Genomic DNA, 14,535 nt, shown 5'->3' on the forward strand with positions numbered 1-14,535 from the left:
TTCCAACATTTTTTCGTAAAGACATAACATAGAGATCTCTTCATTCATATAATCAAGTACCTGAATCTCTCATGAGATTTTATGAAGTGTTATGTCATGTGATCTTCTAGATCACTTGCCTCCTTATTTTGCTCATCTTCATTATCAAGAAGTTTATTTGAAATCGATTTGTCTATACGTTTTAAGCGTACCATAGACTTTGTCCTTCTAGGACTTAATATGAGTATTTCCAATGAGAATATAGTTACTTTCTTTGGGTCAGCAAATGCGTATGGCATGCTTTGCAATATATTGCAAACGAATTATCTTTTTATGAATTTCAAGTTCATATTATCATATTTGAGGATCTAGATATACAAATGATAATCAATTCCAAGTAACTTTTTCTCAACTGTTTATCATGTCTCCCCCTCATGTTAGAAAAACTAACTTGCTTCCTCAATTTTGGGAACCCATCTTTGTGCGTTATGGTCTTAATCAATATATACACCACACATCAATAATAACAAGATGAAATTATTTGGTTCCTGACCCTGAACCACTTGTGAGGGGAGAATGTAATATACAAACTGATATAGATAATTTTGTTCTCATAAGCAATAGTTTAGCTATTAAGTGGAGGTACTACATAAATTATTTTTCTAAATCAACTGTGATATAAACCAACTTATCAAGATAAACTTTCTTGAGTAAAAGATCTGGAAATTATGCTCTAAATCAAATCACTGAGCAAGTTACCTCGCAAACACCATCTTGCGGGTTAATAATAATCGCGCATATAACCATCCCATAGATGCATCTTATGTGGTATACATGGCAGGTGAATGAGCCCATATTCACCTTTGATATTTCCAGCATTCATAGGATTCAATCCCAATTTTAGTTGGTCAATTAATTAATGAGAACAAGTAACATTAGAGAATTCGTAAAGAACTTTCTAGTTCTTTAATATTTACCCATGTGAATTCTCTTTTATTTTTGTACATCATACTTAAATTGATATGACTAAACCAGCTATGCCAACTGGATATCAATAAACTCTAAGTTTATTATGATATGAGTTTTATATCAATAAAGTTCTACTTTATTGTCGCATTCTTTTATTTGTGTGGTACAAACTGGAGAATAAAGCGGGTAACTTTTCACATAAATATTAACACGCTACAAGTTGTAGTAATAGAAGATATTAAATCTTTCCTAGTCTCAATATAACCAAGCGGCTTTCGCGAATACTTTAGAAACTGAATAAGTTTCTTTGAAACTTACTACAACATAATACCTTATTGGTAATCAATTGTGTTTCTCCGAAATAATATAATTGGCTCTTGCAGAGTTCTCAATTAGTTTTGTACTACCACATATTCATCAACATCCATATGGTCATATATTTCTTTCACGGAGAAAGTTATACCATTATGGTCATGGTCATAATTATATGCAAGATATGTTTCTTGCATTATTGTTGTCCTTTAATAATCACATTGCCAAAATATTTTGGCGTACAATAGGTACGTGACTAATGACCATTCATGCCATAATAATGACATTATTTTCTTATATCATCTCAAACCTCATTCTAGAGGTGAGTGTGGTATATTCACTACCACTAGCACATTCATATTCTTCTAAGCATTAATATATATTCATAACTCAGATGTTGTCACATTCTCATCATGAATGGACCATAATCATCTATATGTGTTTTACAAAATCTCATGTCAAATCGATGACAAATATTACTTTCACAAAGTGAAGGATTATTTTGAGAATCCTTATTATTCTCATTATCACAATGATGAGGATTATAATTTCGTCTATTACCACGTCCACATCAATTGATACCTTCACGGTAATAATTTTGTCTTCTTTCAGACTTATCACATATTGCTATCATATTTTCTTAAGGGAATGAGAATGAAGCAAATTCAATGGGACGAGTTTTCACTTCTTGTGCTCACGATCATACATGATTATAATTTCTAACTAACTCCATTAGAGTTATAATTAAAATTTATTGTCTTTGCTTGTATTTAAAATCAAATTATAAAATTTCAAGAATTTAAAAGAGAAAAATAAAGTAAAATATTTACCTTAAATCCAGAATTTAATCATGAAGGAAGTTCATGAAACAATTGACAATCATTATGCTCAATCCCAAAGCTTCTACTCAATTAGTTAAAGTCTCGTGACGATAACATGTTATAAAATAATAAAAGAAAGAAAAGTATTGCAGAGCAAAGTAGAGAGAGGAAATTCTTATTGATATAGAATGATTTACATCAGAATAGAACCCTCTATTTATAGAGAGACCTAGCCACCAAGTAATAAACCCTAGAATCTCTCTAAATATAGATATTCACCATAAATAAAATTCTATTTATAACAATATATTTATAACATTACTATCAATGTTTAAAGTATTTTAAAAGTGAATAGTTGTAAAAGGTGGCCGGAAAAAGAAAAAAGAAATAGTAGTTGTCAAGGTAGAAGTCCCCGGTTACAGAGCAAAGCATCAGCGGTTGAAAACGCAAGGCCAGTTTGCTGAAATGGAGGACTGGAGAGCGACCTACCGTTTACTTGCACACTGCAAACACATTTTTCATGGCCGATCAAGCCCTAATTTTCACAATTCAAAACGTTTTTGCAGCTCAGGTACGGAATCTTATTGCTGTTTTTCATCTAAGTTAATCGTATAATTCAGGCAATCCTACTAATTCCATGAATAGTCAAACAAGGATAAAGGGCGAAATTGAACTGTATTTAGTGGAATGGGCGAAGAAGATCCCTATAGAGTGTGTTTGGTATGATGAGAGTCATTCTTCGTGAAAATATTTTTCTGGAAAATGCTTTCCATGGAAGATATATTTCTGGAAAATGTTTTCTGGTGTTTGGTTGGTGAGTGGAAAATATTTTCCGGAGCAAATATATTTTGAAGATCAATAATATTAGCAAACAGGAGATTGACAAATTTTTTAGTAACATGATGAGTGAGGATTCATGTAGCCGACCCCAATTGTTCTCATAATGTCTAAGTTTTAGTTGCAATAAGTAATATGTAGTTGTCAGGAAAATGAATTTCACCTATAAGTGAAGGAAGTCCCTTTTTGATGGAAAATGTTTTTCTCAGGAAATTCCTTCTGTCACACTAAACAGCAGAAATGACTTCCTTATGGAAAACATTTTCTTAGGAAATGCTTCCTAATAGAAAACATTTTCAAGAGATGACTTCCCTTATACCAAACACGTTGATAGTTGACCTCAATTGATTGGGGACTTAGACGTAGTTATTTGATAATTCCATGTGGAGCTGTCCTGATTCAGAGACTGCAATCATTCAGCTGTAATCGTTCTTGTGCTCAAGGTTGCTTGATGGAACTGTCCTCAATTTTTGTGATTTCTGACAGCAAAATAAACATAGTAACATGTTTTTATGGGTTAGTGATTGAAGAAAAGATCGTTGAAATAGAACTTTCGGATGTTATCTAGCGAGTTTCCTCAGTTCTATGAATAAAGTGGTGTTACATTAAGGTTTAGCTGAAAATCAATCCAAGTGGAACTAAATGTTACGTGTATTTGAAGATTCTCTGATGAAGCTAACTGAGAACTTTCATTTTTATGGTTTGCAGGTCATAGGTATCATTTTAACCAACCTTCTGAGCCGATAAATCCTTATATTGGTAATTACCAACAAGAATTTCAAACATATAAACAACCCTCACTATCTCTGGGTATTAATCAGCGGTACAGATGCAGAAGCCATTATAGATGTTTTGCTTCTCAGGCCACCATTATTCAGAGAAGACCAGATTTTTCAACAATTAGCTCAGAAGACGTGAGCTATTTCAAGAAGATATTAGGGGAAAGAGGGGTAGTTCAGGATGAGGAGACACTGGATGCTGTGAACACGGATTGGATGAGGAAATACAAGGGCACCAGTAAGCTCATGCTCCAACCTCGGTCAGCAGAGGAGGTTGGAATCTCACTTGCTCTTCCAGAAGCTTTAGCTCCTTATTGATAATATAATAGATACTAATATATATACCTTTTGGTTTTCCATTTGGGTTTCTTTGATTTTGGTTCTACAGGTCTCTCAGATTCTTAAATATTGCAATTCCAGATGCCTAGCTGTTGTTCCTCAAGGGGGGAATACAGGTCTTGTGGGAGGAAGTGTGCCTGCTTTTGATGAGGTAAGAAAATCTTAGGTATTAGAAATGGTAAGGATAGTAGTAATCGGCGTCTATCAAACATTGTCCACATTTCCTGAACTTTATTTCATTTTAAACATCAGTGTCGTTGCTACTAGATTTGTTTTTCTTTTATTTTGGGAATAAGTAGAGTGAAGCGGATATAGATGAGCCATATAGCCGATCCCAATTGCTTCATGATTGGGAAGTAGTTGATAGACCGATTGCGATAACTAGTGTTGCTGCTGCTGGATAAGCTCTTCACTATGAATGTTTTGAAAGTTTTCTGACTTAAATATGTTGTCTTATCTTATCTGATTACTGATTTATTCTTTCTTTATTTTGAAAATGTCCAGGTGATAGTTAATACCAGTCATATGAATAAAATCATTTCTTTCGACAAGGTAAGATAATTTATTTTGAAAATGTCCAGGTGATTGTCAATATCAGTTACATGAATCAAATCATTGATATTGACAAGATAAAAGTAACTCTGCTGATCTTCTTTAATTTTTATTCTTGTCAGTGTTACATTTCATGAAAGAAAGAGTTCTTGAGAACTACAGAAAGTTTAAGCAGATAGAATAAGTTCTCTTTACATCTTTTTGCAGGTTAGCGGCATACTGGTTTGTGAGGCAGGATGCATTTTGGAAACTCTCATTGCTTTTCTTGATAACCAAGGGTGATTTTTCTTTCTTACACTTTCTAGAGTTACAATATGAATCATGTCAAAGATATTTTTACTTCTGGATAGTCCTCCTTGTACAATTTTTTAAGTTTTAATCTGGAAAAACGCCTTCAGATACTTAATTGTCATGTAATATGTGCAAATTCTGACCAAAATATTTCTTTCTCCATTTAATTTACATATGAACTCTCTGAAATATTATCTAATATCTATCACATTGACCTATTCTAAGCATTCTTACCATGTCATGGTGAGGTTTTACAGTTTTGTATTTACCATCTAACCAATTTGTTGACTGATCTTCTCCAAACTTGCTTAGCATCTTATTTTATTAGATGGCAATAGAATGAAACGCGGAGTGAAGGATTATGCCTTGTTTCTTACGTCAATTTTCTGTCTAGTTCATTTCTTTTTATAAACTTATTCTGGGTATTTATTTACTGGCTCTTCTGATGCTAATGAATAAGCTCCTTCCTACTCTGCTTCCATATGAAATAAAATGTCAATCACATTCTCTCTTAGGTTTGTTATGCCACTAGATTTAGGTGCTAAAGGAAGCTGTCAAATTGGAGGAAATGTCTCAACCAATGCTGGTGGTTTGCGGCTTCTCCGCTATGGTTCACTGCATGGCAGCGTCCTTGGTAAGATCTGACTGTGCTATGTTATGAAATTTCAAGTTGAAGTTGTTACCCTAAATCAATCTAAGAGTGGGTTAATAGGGCTGATGAAAGATTTAACCAACTAGGAAAATCATGTTCTATCTCTTCGTAGAGCTCCTGTATCCCTGTTAGATAATCTTGGGATCCATTTTGTGACATTCTTTTGAGAAGAAGGCTATGTATGAGCCTTTCAAGATCTTTCCGTCCTTGAAAACCATAATAGTGAAGTCTATTCTCCTGCATTTGTTCTCAAATGTACTTTCATCTCTTCAGGTCTTGAAGTGGTTTTAGCAAATGGAACGGTGCTTGATATGCTCGGCACACTGCGAAAAGATAACACTGGATATGACTTAAAACATTTATTTATAGGTGAACAGACTAAATTTGCTTATTCTGTGTCAGCTGAAGTTGGTTTACATTGTGATAAAGCATTGTATTTTTCTTCATGGCATAGGAAGTGAAGGATCCTTGGGTATTGTAACGAAGGTTTCCATACTAACTCCTCCAAAGCTGTCCTCTGTAAATGTGTGCTTTCTTGCTTGTTCCGATTATGCAAGCTGCCTGGTAATAATGGTTCTACCCTCTCAAGTATGATGCAGCTATTAAGTTCCTTGAAATGATAGCTTTACTTAATGAATTATGCGCTTTGCCTTCAGAAACTTTTGTTAGACGCGAAGAGGAAACTTGGGGAAATTCTTTCTGCATTTGAATTTCTTGATCATGATGCAATGGATCTGGTGAGCTTTATGTATTCTTTTTATCCATCAAGTCTCACCTGTCCATATCACCCAGAAATGTCAAGTTCTTTTCCTATTCAATATTAGTAGCCTTGTGGAAGCTATTAACTTAATGAACTGCAGTGTTACTTCTCTGTTATTCAAAATTGCATGGTAAACTTGCAGGTGCTGCATAGTTGGCAGTGTTTCTGGTGCAGAGCTTTTCATTCCTTACCTGTCAACTTTGTGCTTAGGCTGTTTTTTAAGTTTGAGATTGAGGCCATTTGACGACTATTTTGAAGGTTTTAGGTCTCTTTCATGGCAGTAGATTAATGCAGCATTATCTATTATGTCATGTGGAGCAGGTCCTGAAGCATTTAGAAGGTGTCCGTAATCCATTTCCTTCCTCAATGCATAACTTTTATGTTCTGATTGAGACAACTGGCAGTAGTGAATCTTATGACAGGTAATGTCCTTGTTGCTTAATATGCTCGACTTGTTTAAAATACTTCCTCAAAGTTCGATTGCTCAAATTTATTTTATACCTTTTATTTGAAAGAACTTTAGTTTATGTTATGCATTTTTTATTCTGAAAAAGGTGGAGGAACAAAATCCCTTTTCCACAAAACTTAATCCTCTTAAGGGTGCATGTTTTTTCCCGTGCCTCTCAGGGTATTGAGGCGAGCCAATGGATGTCATTGTGTGCTTCTGTTTTCTGACTTCAAATGTACCCTGAAATGTCTAGACCGGAGGACTGAACATCATCTTAGAATGTCTTTTCATTGTTTCTACCCATATGCTGATTTGTAAACCATTTGTGTCTTGTTTACCATTTTGTAAACTCAATCTCGAGTCTGGGAAAACTCGGGCACATTTTATCCCTTATCTCTTATTAATTAATAAAGTAAAATTAGTTTGAGCCATTCCAATTTTCACTCGTCAATGTGCTTATTAACTTTGGATTTTTCTTGTTAATTGTTTCGTACAATTTCACCTAATGCGTATACGCCCTGGTTATGGGGTGGTAGTAGGTCGTGCTAAAATATATAACCTAAAATATAATTAACTAGGATAGACTTCTTAGAATTGAGAATCAAGAATCCTTGATCAAAAGATTGCTATATTTGTAGGTTATAGAATTTGAAATGCTTAAATAGTAAAATTACCAAGAGAAATTTATTTGATTCTTAAGTTGAGTTGAATTTAATTAAAAAAGTTGTTTCCAGTCTTAATTGTAAAGCAAACGATGACAAATTTTACTTCTAAATTTAGCATTTCACAATTTCTTGGAGATTAGTCAAGTTTTTACTATGGGTTTGCTAGGTACTTTATTATGTTTCACCATCACATAAAAGGTCTACAAAGTAAAGCTATCAATGTGTCATTTTAAAGAATCTATTATCTTTCAGAGTTGATATCTATTATGTTTAGTTGCTTTATGAAGCTGATTGGATGTTTGTAGCGCTCTCAGTTCCTCTGGACTTTGCTGATTTCCTGCTTATTCATTATGCAACTTTGATCACATTGATGAGTTGAATTCGTCCTTTCTTGGATTTTGCTGCTTCGTGTTGACATATGCAGAGAGAAACTGGATGCTTTCTTGCTTCACTCAATGGAAAATGGCTTGATAAGTGATGGAGTTGTTGCACAAGATATAACTCAGGCATCTTCTTGCTGGCATATTCGTGAGGTTATTACTTTATACTTGACAAGTGAATCTTATTCATAAGCTTGTATCGGTAACTTGTGATAATCTACCTATTAGTTTTGGTAAGTAAATGTTTCATTGCCACTAAAGTGAAAACCTCCGTATTTAAGAGGTTTTACGGAATATTATAAGGAACCTTTAAGATCCCAATACTAATTTATAGGCTTTACACAAATTTCATCCAGTCACCTATGCAAGTGGGAACATACTGTGATCTCTACAATAAATAAAAACAGTTCCATCTTTAATTTGGGTAAAGGATTTTCGTGTCCATTCGGAAGCTGTTTAGTTCTTTACCTCCATATGGTCCACATCAACATGAAAGGGGCTACCTTCACTAATAAATTAACTGATTAAAACTTTACCCTATTAATTACTATTATGTATTAAAACCATGGATTTGACGCGTTTCTTCAAGCTTAAAAAGGCCACCCACCATTCAAACATCCAGCTGCCAGATAGCAAATTTGGATTTTCATTTTAAAGTTGCATGAATCCAATGGATGAAAATTTGGACATTCGAAAAATTTCGAATTTCTTAAGCTATCATAGATGTGAAGATGCTTCTCATAGAATGGAGACAAAAGTACATGAGATTTTGACTTCTCGGGAAGGTGGATAGGCAGCAGCATAGAGAGAGAGAGAGAGAGAGAGAGTGGATCGGTGTGTTTATTACATTGTGGGGCTAATGACAGCATCTTTTTGTCACTTAAAACACTGAAACCAGTTCTAATTGGTTCTCAAAATGCTGTGAGGGAGGCAGAAGTGAATATTGATCAGCTAATGACAGTGATTGGTGCAGCCTCTATCACTTTATCTGGGATAAATAGGGAGAGTTGATGAGAGGGAGACCGGTGAATAAGGTGATTCAAAAATAATGCTCTCAGATGAAACCTTTGAGTATGTTGTCCAACAGTCTCCATCATGTGAAGTTACTTGAGCAAATGATTCCTTTATATCAGTGCTAAATTCAAATTAACAGCTAACTGCACTGAACAATGTTTATGTGTGTATTCGGTATTGCAATTAGCAATACAAAAAGATAGACTGTGAAATGAAACTCACACTGACGACACATAACCAAGAACTTTGTTAATAGCCGATTGCTATAAGAAAAGTGAAACTTTCATGTGGTAAGCATCTGCTCATGTTTTGATGAATAAAAGGTGAAATTCTTTATGTTGCAGGGCATTCCTGAAGCTTTGATGAAGGAAGGAGGTGTATATAAATATGATTTGTCAATACCGGTTGAAACAATGTATGATCTTGTTGAGGAAATGCGAGTCCGACTTGGTAAGGTTGTCAAAATTCTTGCTTCGCTGAAAGCATGTTCCATTTTCATTCTTATTCATGTATCTGGATTATTTATGGGATCTATTCTTCATAGTACTTCCTTTATTAAGACTCGGTATTCCTGCAGAAAAAGTAAATGCACATAGTTTATTTTAAATGTCTTGTTCAGAGATGCAATATCATATTAGATGGTTTCATTTTTATCCATCTCTCCTTTTTATGTTGAATCAACAATTTTAGGGGCATGCCGCTGTTAACAGTAACTATCAATCTCAAAGAATTTGATGCTGCCTTAATTGTAAATTTACAGATGCTTCAGCAAAAGTAGTTGCTTATGGTCACCTTGGGGATGGCAACTTACATCTTAATATCTCAACTCCTCAGTATGATGATAATGTACTATCCTTGGGCCTGCCTGTTTCTCACTTAATTTTATTAGTTGATTATCACATTAATTGGAAATGTTGGCTCCAGATTTTATCACAGATCGAGCCTTTCGTTTATGAATGGACTTCTAAGCACAAAGGGAGTATTAGCGCCGAACATGGCCTTGGACTGATGAAAGCCAATAAAATCCATTACAGCAAGTCACCTGAAACTGTAAGACCAGTACTTTTATTTACCATTTAAATAGACATGACATCAGTTTTAGTGAGTTATCTTTCAGGAGATAGTGTTTGGAAGCACCAATTGTCGGCACATGCTGCACATCTCAATATACAAGTTTCTCTTTTCTTTCAGAGAACAAAAGAAGTATCAAATGAACTAGTTAGGGATTAATGAAACTAACATGTAGATAGATATTATTTTTGCATGATGACCCAGAGAATTTACTCCAAAATGCAGAAAATCCTCAGTGTTTTCCTACTGGACATTCTGGAATAATGTGATTTAAGTTCAAGAGACAGGAAGAATAGCAGTTCTTTTCATAGGTTAAGACTGGATTGGGATAAACGATCATCTATGATGGCGTACTGTTATTTCGTACAAACATTGAGCCCTGGTCTTCCTCTAAAGCATCATGTATAGTGGAGATAACATGAGCTTGCTAAAGCATCGCTGCAGCTACATGCCCATCTTGCCAGTGTGGTTAATATACCGACATCTAGTAGACCGGCTCCTAAGCAATGTTTGATGGGTTCTAGACCAAAATAGTATGATAAAAAGATTGTGGAATGTGGATGTTGGTATAGGGTGTCAATATGTCTAATTTAGTCTGCATAGCTAACTTAAAATTGAGCTAAAAGGTGAATGAAAAGATAAAAGATGCTACCTGTACCGTTTCCTTTATTCTATTCTTTGTCCTACCCTCAACGAATAGGTACATCCTTCTTCATAAATTACTGAGACAATGTATTTCTTTTCCCAGGTGCAACTAATGGCTTCTATTAAGAAGCTACTGGACCCTAATGGAATTCTGAACCCATATAAAGTTCTCCCGCCTTCCCTTTTCTCAAAAGCTGAGGTAACTAGCTCAGGTGTCTATACTGATGTGAATAATCAGTGCTTGTATCAGTGAATAACACAGTAACTCGATATCTTATATTGCTTCAGATTTATACAGAATGAACCTCACCTCAGCTTTTCTGTTGCACGGGATGATGATTAGTTTGCTGTTTCTAAATGCAAGTGTTATACCATTCTGGCTGTGCAGATGAGTTGAAGGAGTACAGAATATTAAGGGAGTGAGACAGAGAAAGGTTGTACAGGAAGTGTAACAGTTTGGGTCCAGCTATATTTGTATATTTGCAGAGTCGGATCCAGGATTTAGATTTTGTGGGTTCAACTTTTAAGGTTTAGCATTGAACCCATTGTATTTTTAAAGTTATGTTCAGACTTACCATTTGTTGTATTTTTAATGAATTTTTACGCATAAATTTATGCTCTGTGTAGAAAGTAGTGGGTTTAGATGAACCCGACAGTCAAACTCTTCCTCCGCCCCTGTATATTTGTATAGTGGTAGTAAGATATGGCTCTTTTGTGATAAATACATGATGTCGAGGCTTATGATATAATCCTTCTAAGGGGTCATGACACATAAATTTATGAATTAGACCACAACTTGGCAAATAATTGAAGAATTTCCATTGAAACGTTGAAGCAAGCATATCAGCTCATTGGATTGAGTAGATCGAAGGTAGTGTAGCTGAATGGGTTTCCCTTGAACGATAAACAATGCCCTCTCTTTGTAAATTAAGTCAGAATGGAATTCATAGGAGGACATTATTGCTTTTACGCGGCCTCTAGTTTGAAAGAGCTATTAGTATTTCAAAGTTAAATAAAGAGACGAAGACTTTAGCAGCATCTAATAAGATAAATTAAGGCGATTCCATTTCGTATATCATAGATAGAAACAGAGAAGCTAGGACATGTCACATGATTACTGTTGTCGAAGTCGTTTACCCTTTGATGTCAATATTAGAAATTCGAGATTAAAATTGCTCAACTTTTGCATTCTTGAACATTAATTTCCTTGTAAGATGATATCTTAAGGATCAAATTTCTTTGAGTGAGATACTTAGGGGACTAGTCAGGCAAAAAAAAAATCCAGGAATATTCAGTCTTATTAAACCCATTATTCTGATTACCACACTCTGAAAATGACAGACCAAAATATTCGTCAAACAACAAAAGATGGTCTACCAGGATAGCTACAAGCTTAACATCCTCAAGAACAAATGCAATAACAAAGCTAGAAGAATGTTGAAAGAAACTAGAAAACAGAAAATAATAATAATAGAGCCACATATTAGTATAAGTTTTCTCGTGCTGCCACGTAAGTTGTGCGTTTTAGGAGTTGATCTTCCTGCAGTTCTTCCTGATTTCTCCCCTGGAACCCGTCAAAGGTGAAATATTTCCCATCTTAACCATTGACTTAGCGAATTGCTCAAAGAAAAGCCCATTGTTTTCTGCATATTGTTTCACTAAGTTTAATGATTCTTGATTCTTAGTAACAAGAACTTGGTCCGAGTTCAGTAGACCTTTTGAAGCCAACAAGTTTTTGAAGTAGCTGTTGTCAAATTTTGTGGGGGATACAAAGTCCAAGAAGAATAAGTTTTGGTCACCACCAGATCTTGGGCACTTAGTGCGCAACTGGGCGGCATATGACTGTTCCAATGTAAAGTCTGGTTTACTGTTTCCTGACTGATTGTAGAGTCTCTGCTTGAAGCTGGTGCATCTTGCATTTCCAATTGTGTGGCTCCCTGTAGAACAAACTTTTGGCATTAATTAAGTGATAATTTATTTAGCCTACAGTTTAACTTCTCTAGAATTCACTATAAAAAAATCTATCAGGCCATCTAAAAATAAGACAGCTTACCTGCTATAACAGTTTAAGATACACTGATAATGTAAGATCTCTTTACATATCATTGTAAATAAGTTAAACACTATGGTTTCATGTGTGATAAGTAGTTTAGCTAAACATTTAAAATGTAATTTAACATGTTATAGCAGGGTTGCCTGCTTTATTTTTCCAGGTAAATGTACTTTCACTTATTATAGAAAGTTACCTACAGTTACTTTTTAGGTGGTTTGATTGTGTAAAAATATGCTCTTTTATACTGTTACTGTTTATAAGTTAAATTGTTTATCTAGGAAAGAGAAAGAGAAATTTTTACCAGATAAAGCTACAAGGTCAACAATATCAAGCCCCTTTAACTTGAATTTAGTGAGAATGGTATTAAATGTGTTGTTTGGAGCAGGAATGTTATTGTTGGAGCCACTTATACTGGCACCTCTGGAGTCTCTCCTTCCCAATGGGACCTCCCAATTTGGTCCACCGACCTGTATAAACCAAAAATATGAAAATGTCATGAGTTTTAAATAGTCTCTTAAAAATGTTCTTTTGATCAACTCTTATTCCTATGCATGCTAGCTATTTAACTTACTAAAACTGTTGAATCCCTTGCAGCTAATGCCAAGATGTCTGCACAAGAGACTGTTTGAGGGCACTCCTTTTCTAATGCCTTCTTAATCTCATCAATGACTTCAAATCCACGAGCCGAATTCCTGTTGGGATTTGATCTTTTCTCACTAATTATGCTTCCACTGCTGTCAAGAAGCAGAGATGCATCACACCCCTACATGACAGACACAATGAAAATAATAGTCAGTCCGAGCTACGTGGTCTGAAGGGGTTCAACTGAATTTCCTTCATCGATAGGATGGAAATAATCTTTTTTTTTTTTTTGTATATATCATTGTATGTATCAGACTCAAACAAATATAAATACTGCATAAAATAAGGCGTGAGCTTTACCTTGACAAAGCAGTCGTGAAAATGCAACCTCAATAATGAAGCAGCCATTCGAGCTTCTTTGGCTACAGCCTTGGCAACAATAAACTTAACAATTTCTTTTGCTTGGGGACATGATTGGTCATAAAATTGTGGGAATAAGTAACCACCATAAGTCTTAGTAGAGAAACAAATTGGTGCAAAAGCAAGGAGAACAATAACCATGAAGAAGCTCAAGGATTGAACCATACTTAAAGAGTATTAATAAGGTAACTTGGTATATAAGAGACTAGTTTGAGAATGTAAGTAGGCTATATGGCTTGCTTTGATGAAATTGAAGGCAAGTTACGAGTGCTATATATAGTGTTTAATGAATGGAGTGTTGTTACAAAGGGGAGACATATTGATGGAGTTGGTAGCTTATTAGTTATGATTAGTACTCCGTTTTTTTCATTAGTTATTACCTATATAGTGTAGCAGTGTCATGTGCTTTACAAGTACAATGATGATTGATTTGGTCTGTGATAAGGAAATGACATTCAGCTACGTAAAAGTTTTCAAAGCTCAACTCATTCTTAATGCAATACAGATGTTTGGTAACTACTTCTTACCTTACTAGTAGCTTAATTAGCTATTTTAAACCTTTACAAACTTGATCAAGAATACAAAGTTGATCAAGGTTAATAATATAATAAAACAAAAGGATGTGGACTTGGTATGGAAATTATTGGGGTATTATCACTTTTAGCCCGCAATAGAAACTATTTACATTTGGTAGCCGAAAAAGTATATAAAACTTGTATAATTTTTGTATATAACATACAGAATGTATATATATATAAAAAAAATACAAATTTTATATATTTTTCGGCTATTATTTTTATAACGGCTGTATAATGTCCTTTTTTCAAAATTGAATTGTTCATGGGTTAAAAAAGCCAAATTAAAGGTCTTCTATAACTAAATGTGCATAAATTAGCCAAGTCGTAACCTAACCAAAATCCAAACATATTGTAGCTATCATGCTATATCTAGGGAAATCTTTAACCA

General features: G+C 34.6%; 2 protein-coding genes across 3 annotated transcripts; one reads left to right on the top strand and one right to left on the bottom strand.

Annotated features, from left to right (window-relative positions):
• Positions 1-2,412: 2,412 nt before the first annotated feature.
• LOC107819913 (D-2-hydroxyglutarate dehydrogenase, mitochondrial) lies at positions 2,413-11,125 on the top strand. 2 transcript variants are annotated; one of them, XM_075249508.1, is made up of 17 exons: positions 2,420-2,652; positions 3,627-3,677; positions 3,782-3,970; positions 4,086-4,187; positions 4,541-4,588; positions 4,796-4,866; positions 5,395-5,513; positions 5,805-5,900; positions 5,986-6,095; positions 6,188-6,268; positions 6,613-6,713; positions 7,829-7,937; positions 9,143-9,248; positions 9,559-9,644; positions 9,723-9,848; positions 10,618-10,713; positions 10,803-11,125. In XM_075249508.1, the coding sequence occupies exons 3-17, from the start codon at positions 3,914-3,916 to the stop codon at positions 10,815-10,817; spliced, it is 1,323 nt and encodes a 440-aa protein (XP_075105609.1). In that variant the 5' UTR covers positions 2,420-2,652; positions 3,627-3,677; positions 3,782-3,913; the 3' UTR covers positions 10,818-11,125. The 2 variants fall into 2 exon arrangements, with proteins under 2 accessions (XP_016501581.1, XP_075105609.1); XM_016646095.2 differs by having other exon boundaries at positions 2,413-2,652; positions 3,627-3,970.
• A 669-nt stretch (positions 11,126-11,794) lies between these two features.
• On the bottom strand, positions 11,795-13,949 carry LOC107819914 (peroxidase 72-like). The gene is made up of 4 exons (XM_016646096.2): positions 13,510-13,949; positions 13,139-13,330; positions 12,869-13,034; positions 11,795-12,451 (listed from the first exon to the last, which is right to left on the bottom strand). Exons 1-4 carry the CDS (start codon positions 13,732-13,734, stop codon positions 12,039-12,041), a joined length of 996 nt encoding a protein of 331 aa, XP_016501582.1. The 5' UTR covers positions 13,735-13,949; the 3' UTR covers positions 11,795-12,038.
• Positions 13,950-14,535: the final 586 nt, after the last annotated feature.

The sequence above is a fragment of the Nicotiana tabacum genome, chromosome 3 (genome assembly GCF_000715075.1).
Source record: "Nicotiana tabacum cultivar K326 chromosome 3, ASM71507v2, whole genome shotgun sequence".
Classification (NCBI taxonomy): Eukaryota; Viridiplantae; Streptophyta; class Magnoliopsida; order Solanales; family Solanaceae; genus Nicotiana; species Nicotiana tabacum.

Bases quoted from the DNA above. Each gene is read 5' to 3' on its own strand.
- LOC107819913 (XM_016646095.2), top strand. From the start codon at position 2,547: ATGGAGGACTGGAGAGCGACCTACCGTTTACTTGCACACTGCAAACAC. The intron at 6,269-6,612 runs GTGAGCTTTATG...CATGTGGAGCAG, and splicing joins ATCATGATGCAATGGATCTG to GTCCTGAAGCATTTAGAAGG. The intron at 6,714-7,828 runs GTAATGTCCTTG...TGACATATGCAG, and splicing joins AGTAGTGAATCTTATGACAG to AGAGAAACTGGATGCTTTCT.
- LOC107819914 (XM_016646096.2), bottom strand. From the start codon at position 13,734: ATGGTTCAATCCTTGAGCTTCTTCATGGTTATTGTTCTCCTTGCTTTT. The intron at 13,331-13,509 runs GTAAAGCTCACG...TCTGTCATGTAG, and splicing joins TTCACGACTGCTTTGTCAAG to GGGTGTGATGCATCTCTGCT. The intron at 13,035-13,138 runs GTAAGTTAAATA...TGGTTTATACAG, and splicing joins CAAGGGATTCAACAGTTTTA to GTCGGTGGACCAAATTGGGA.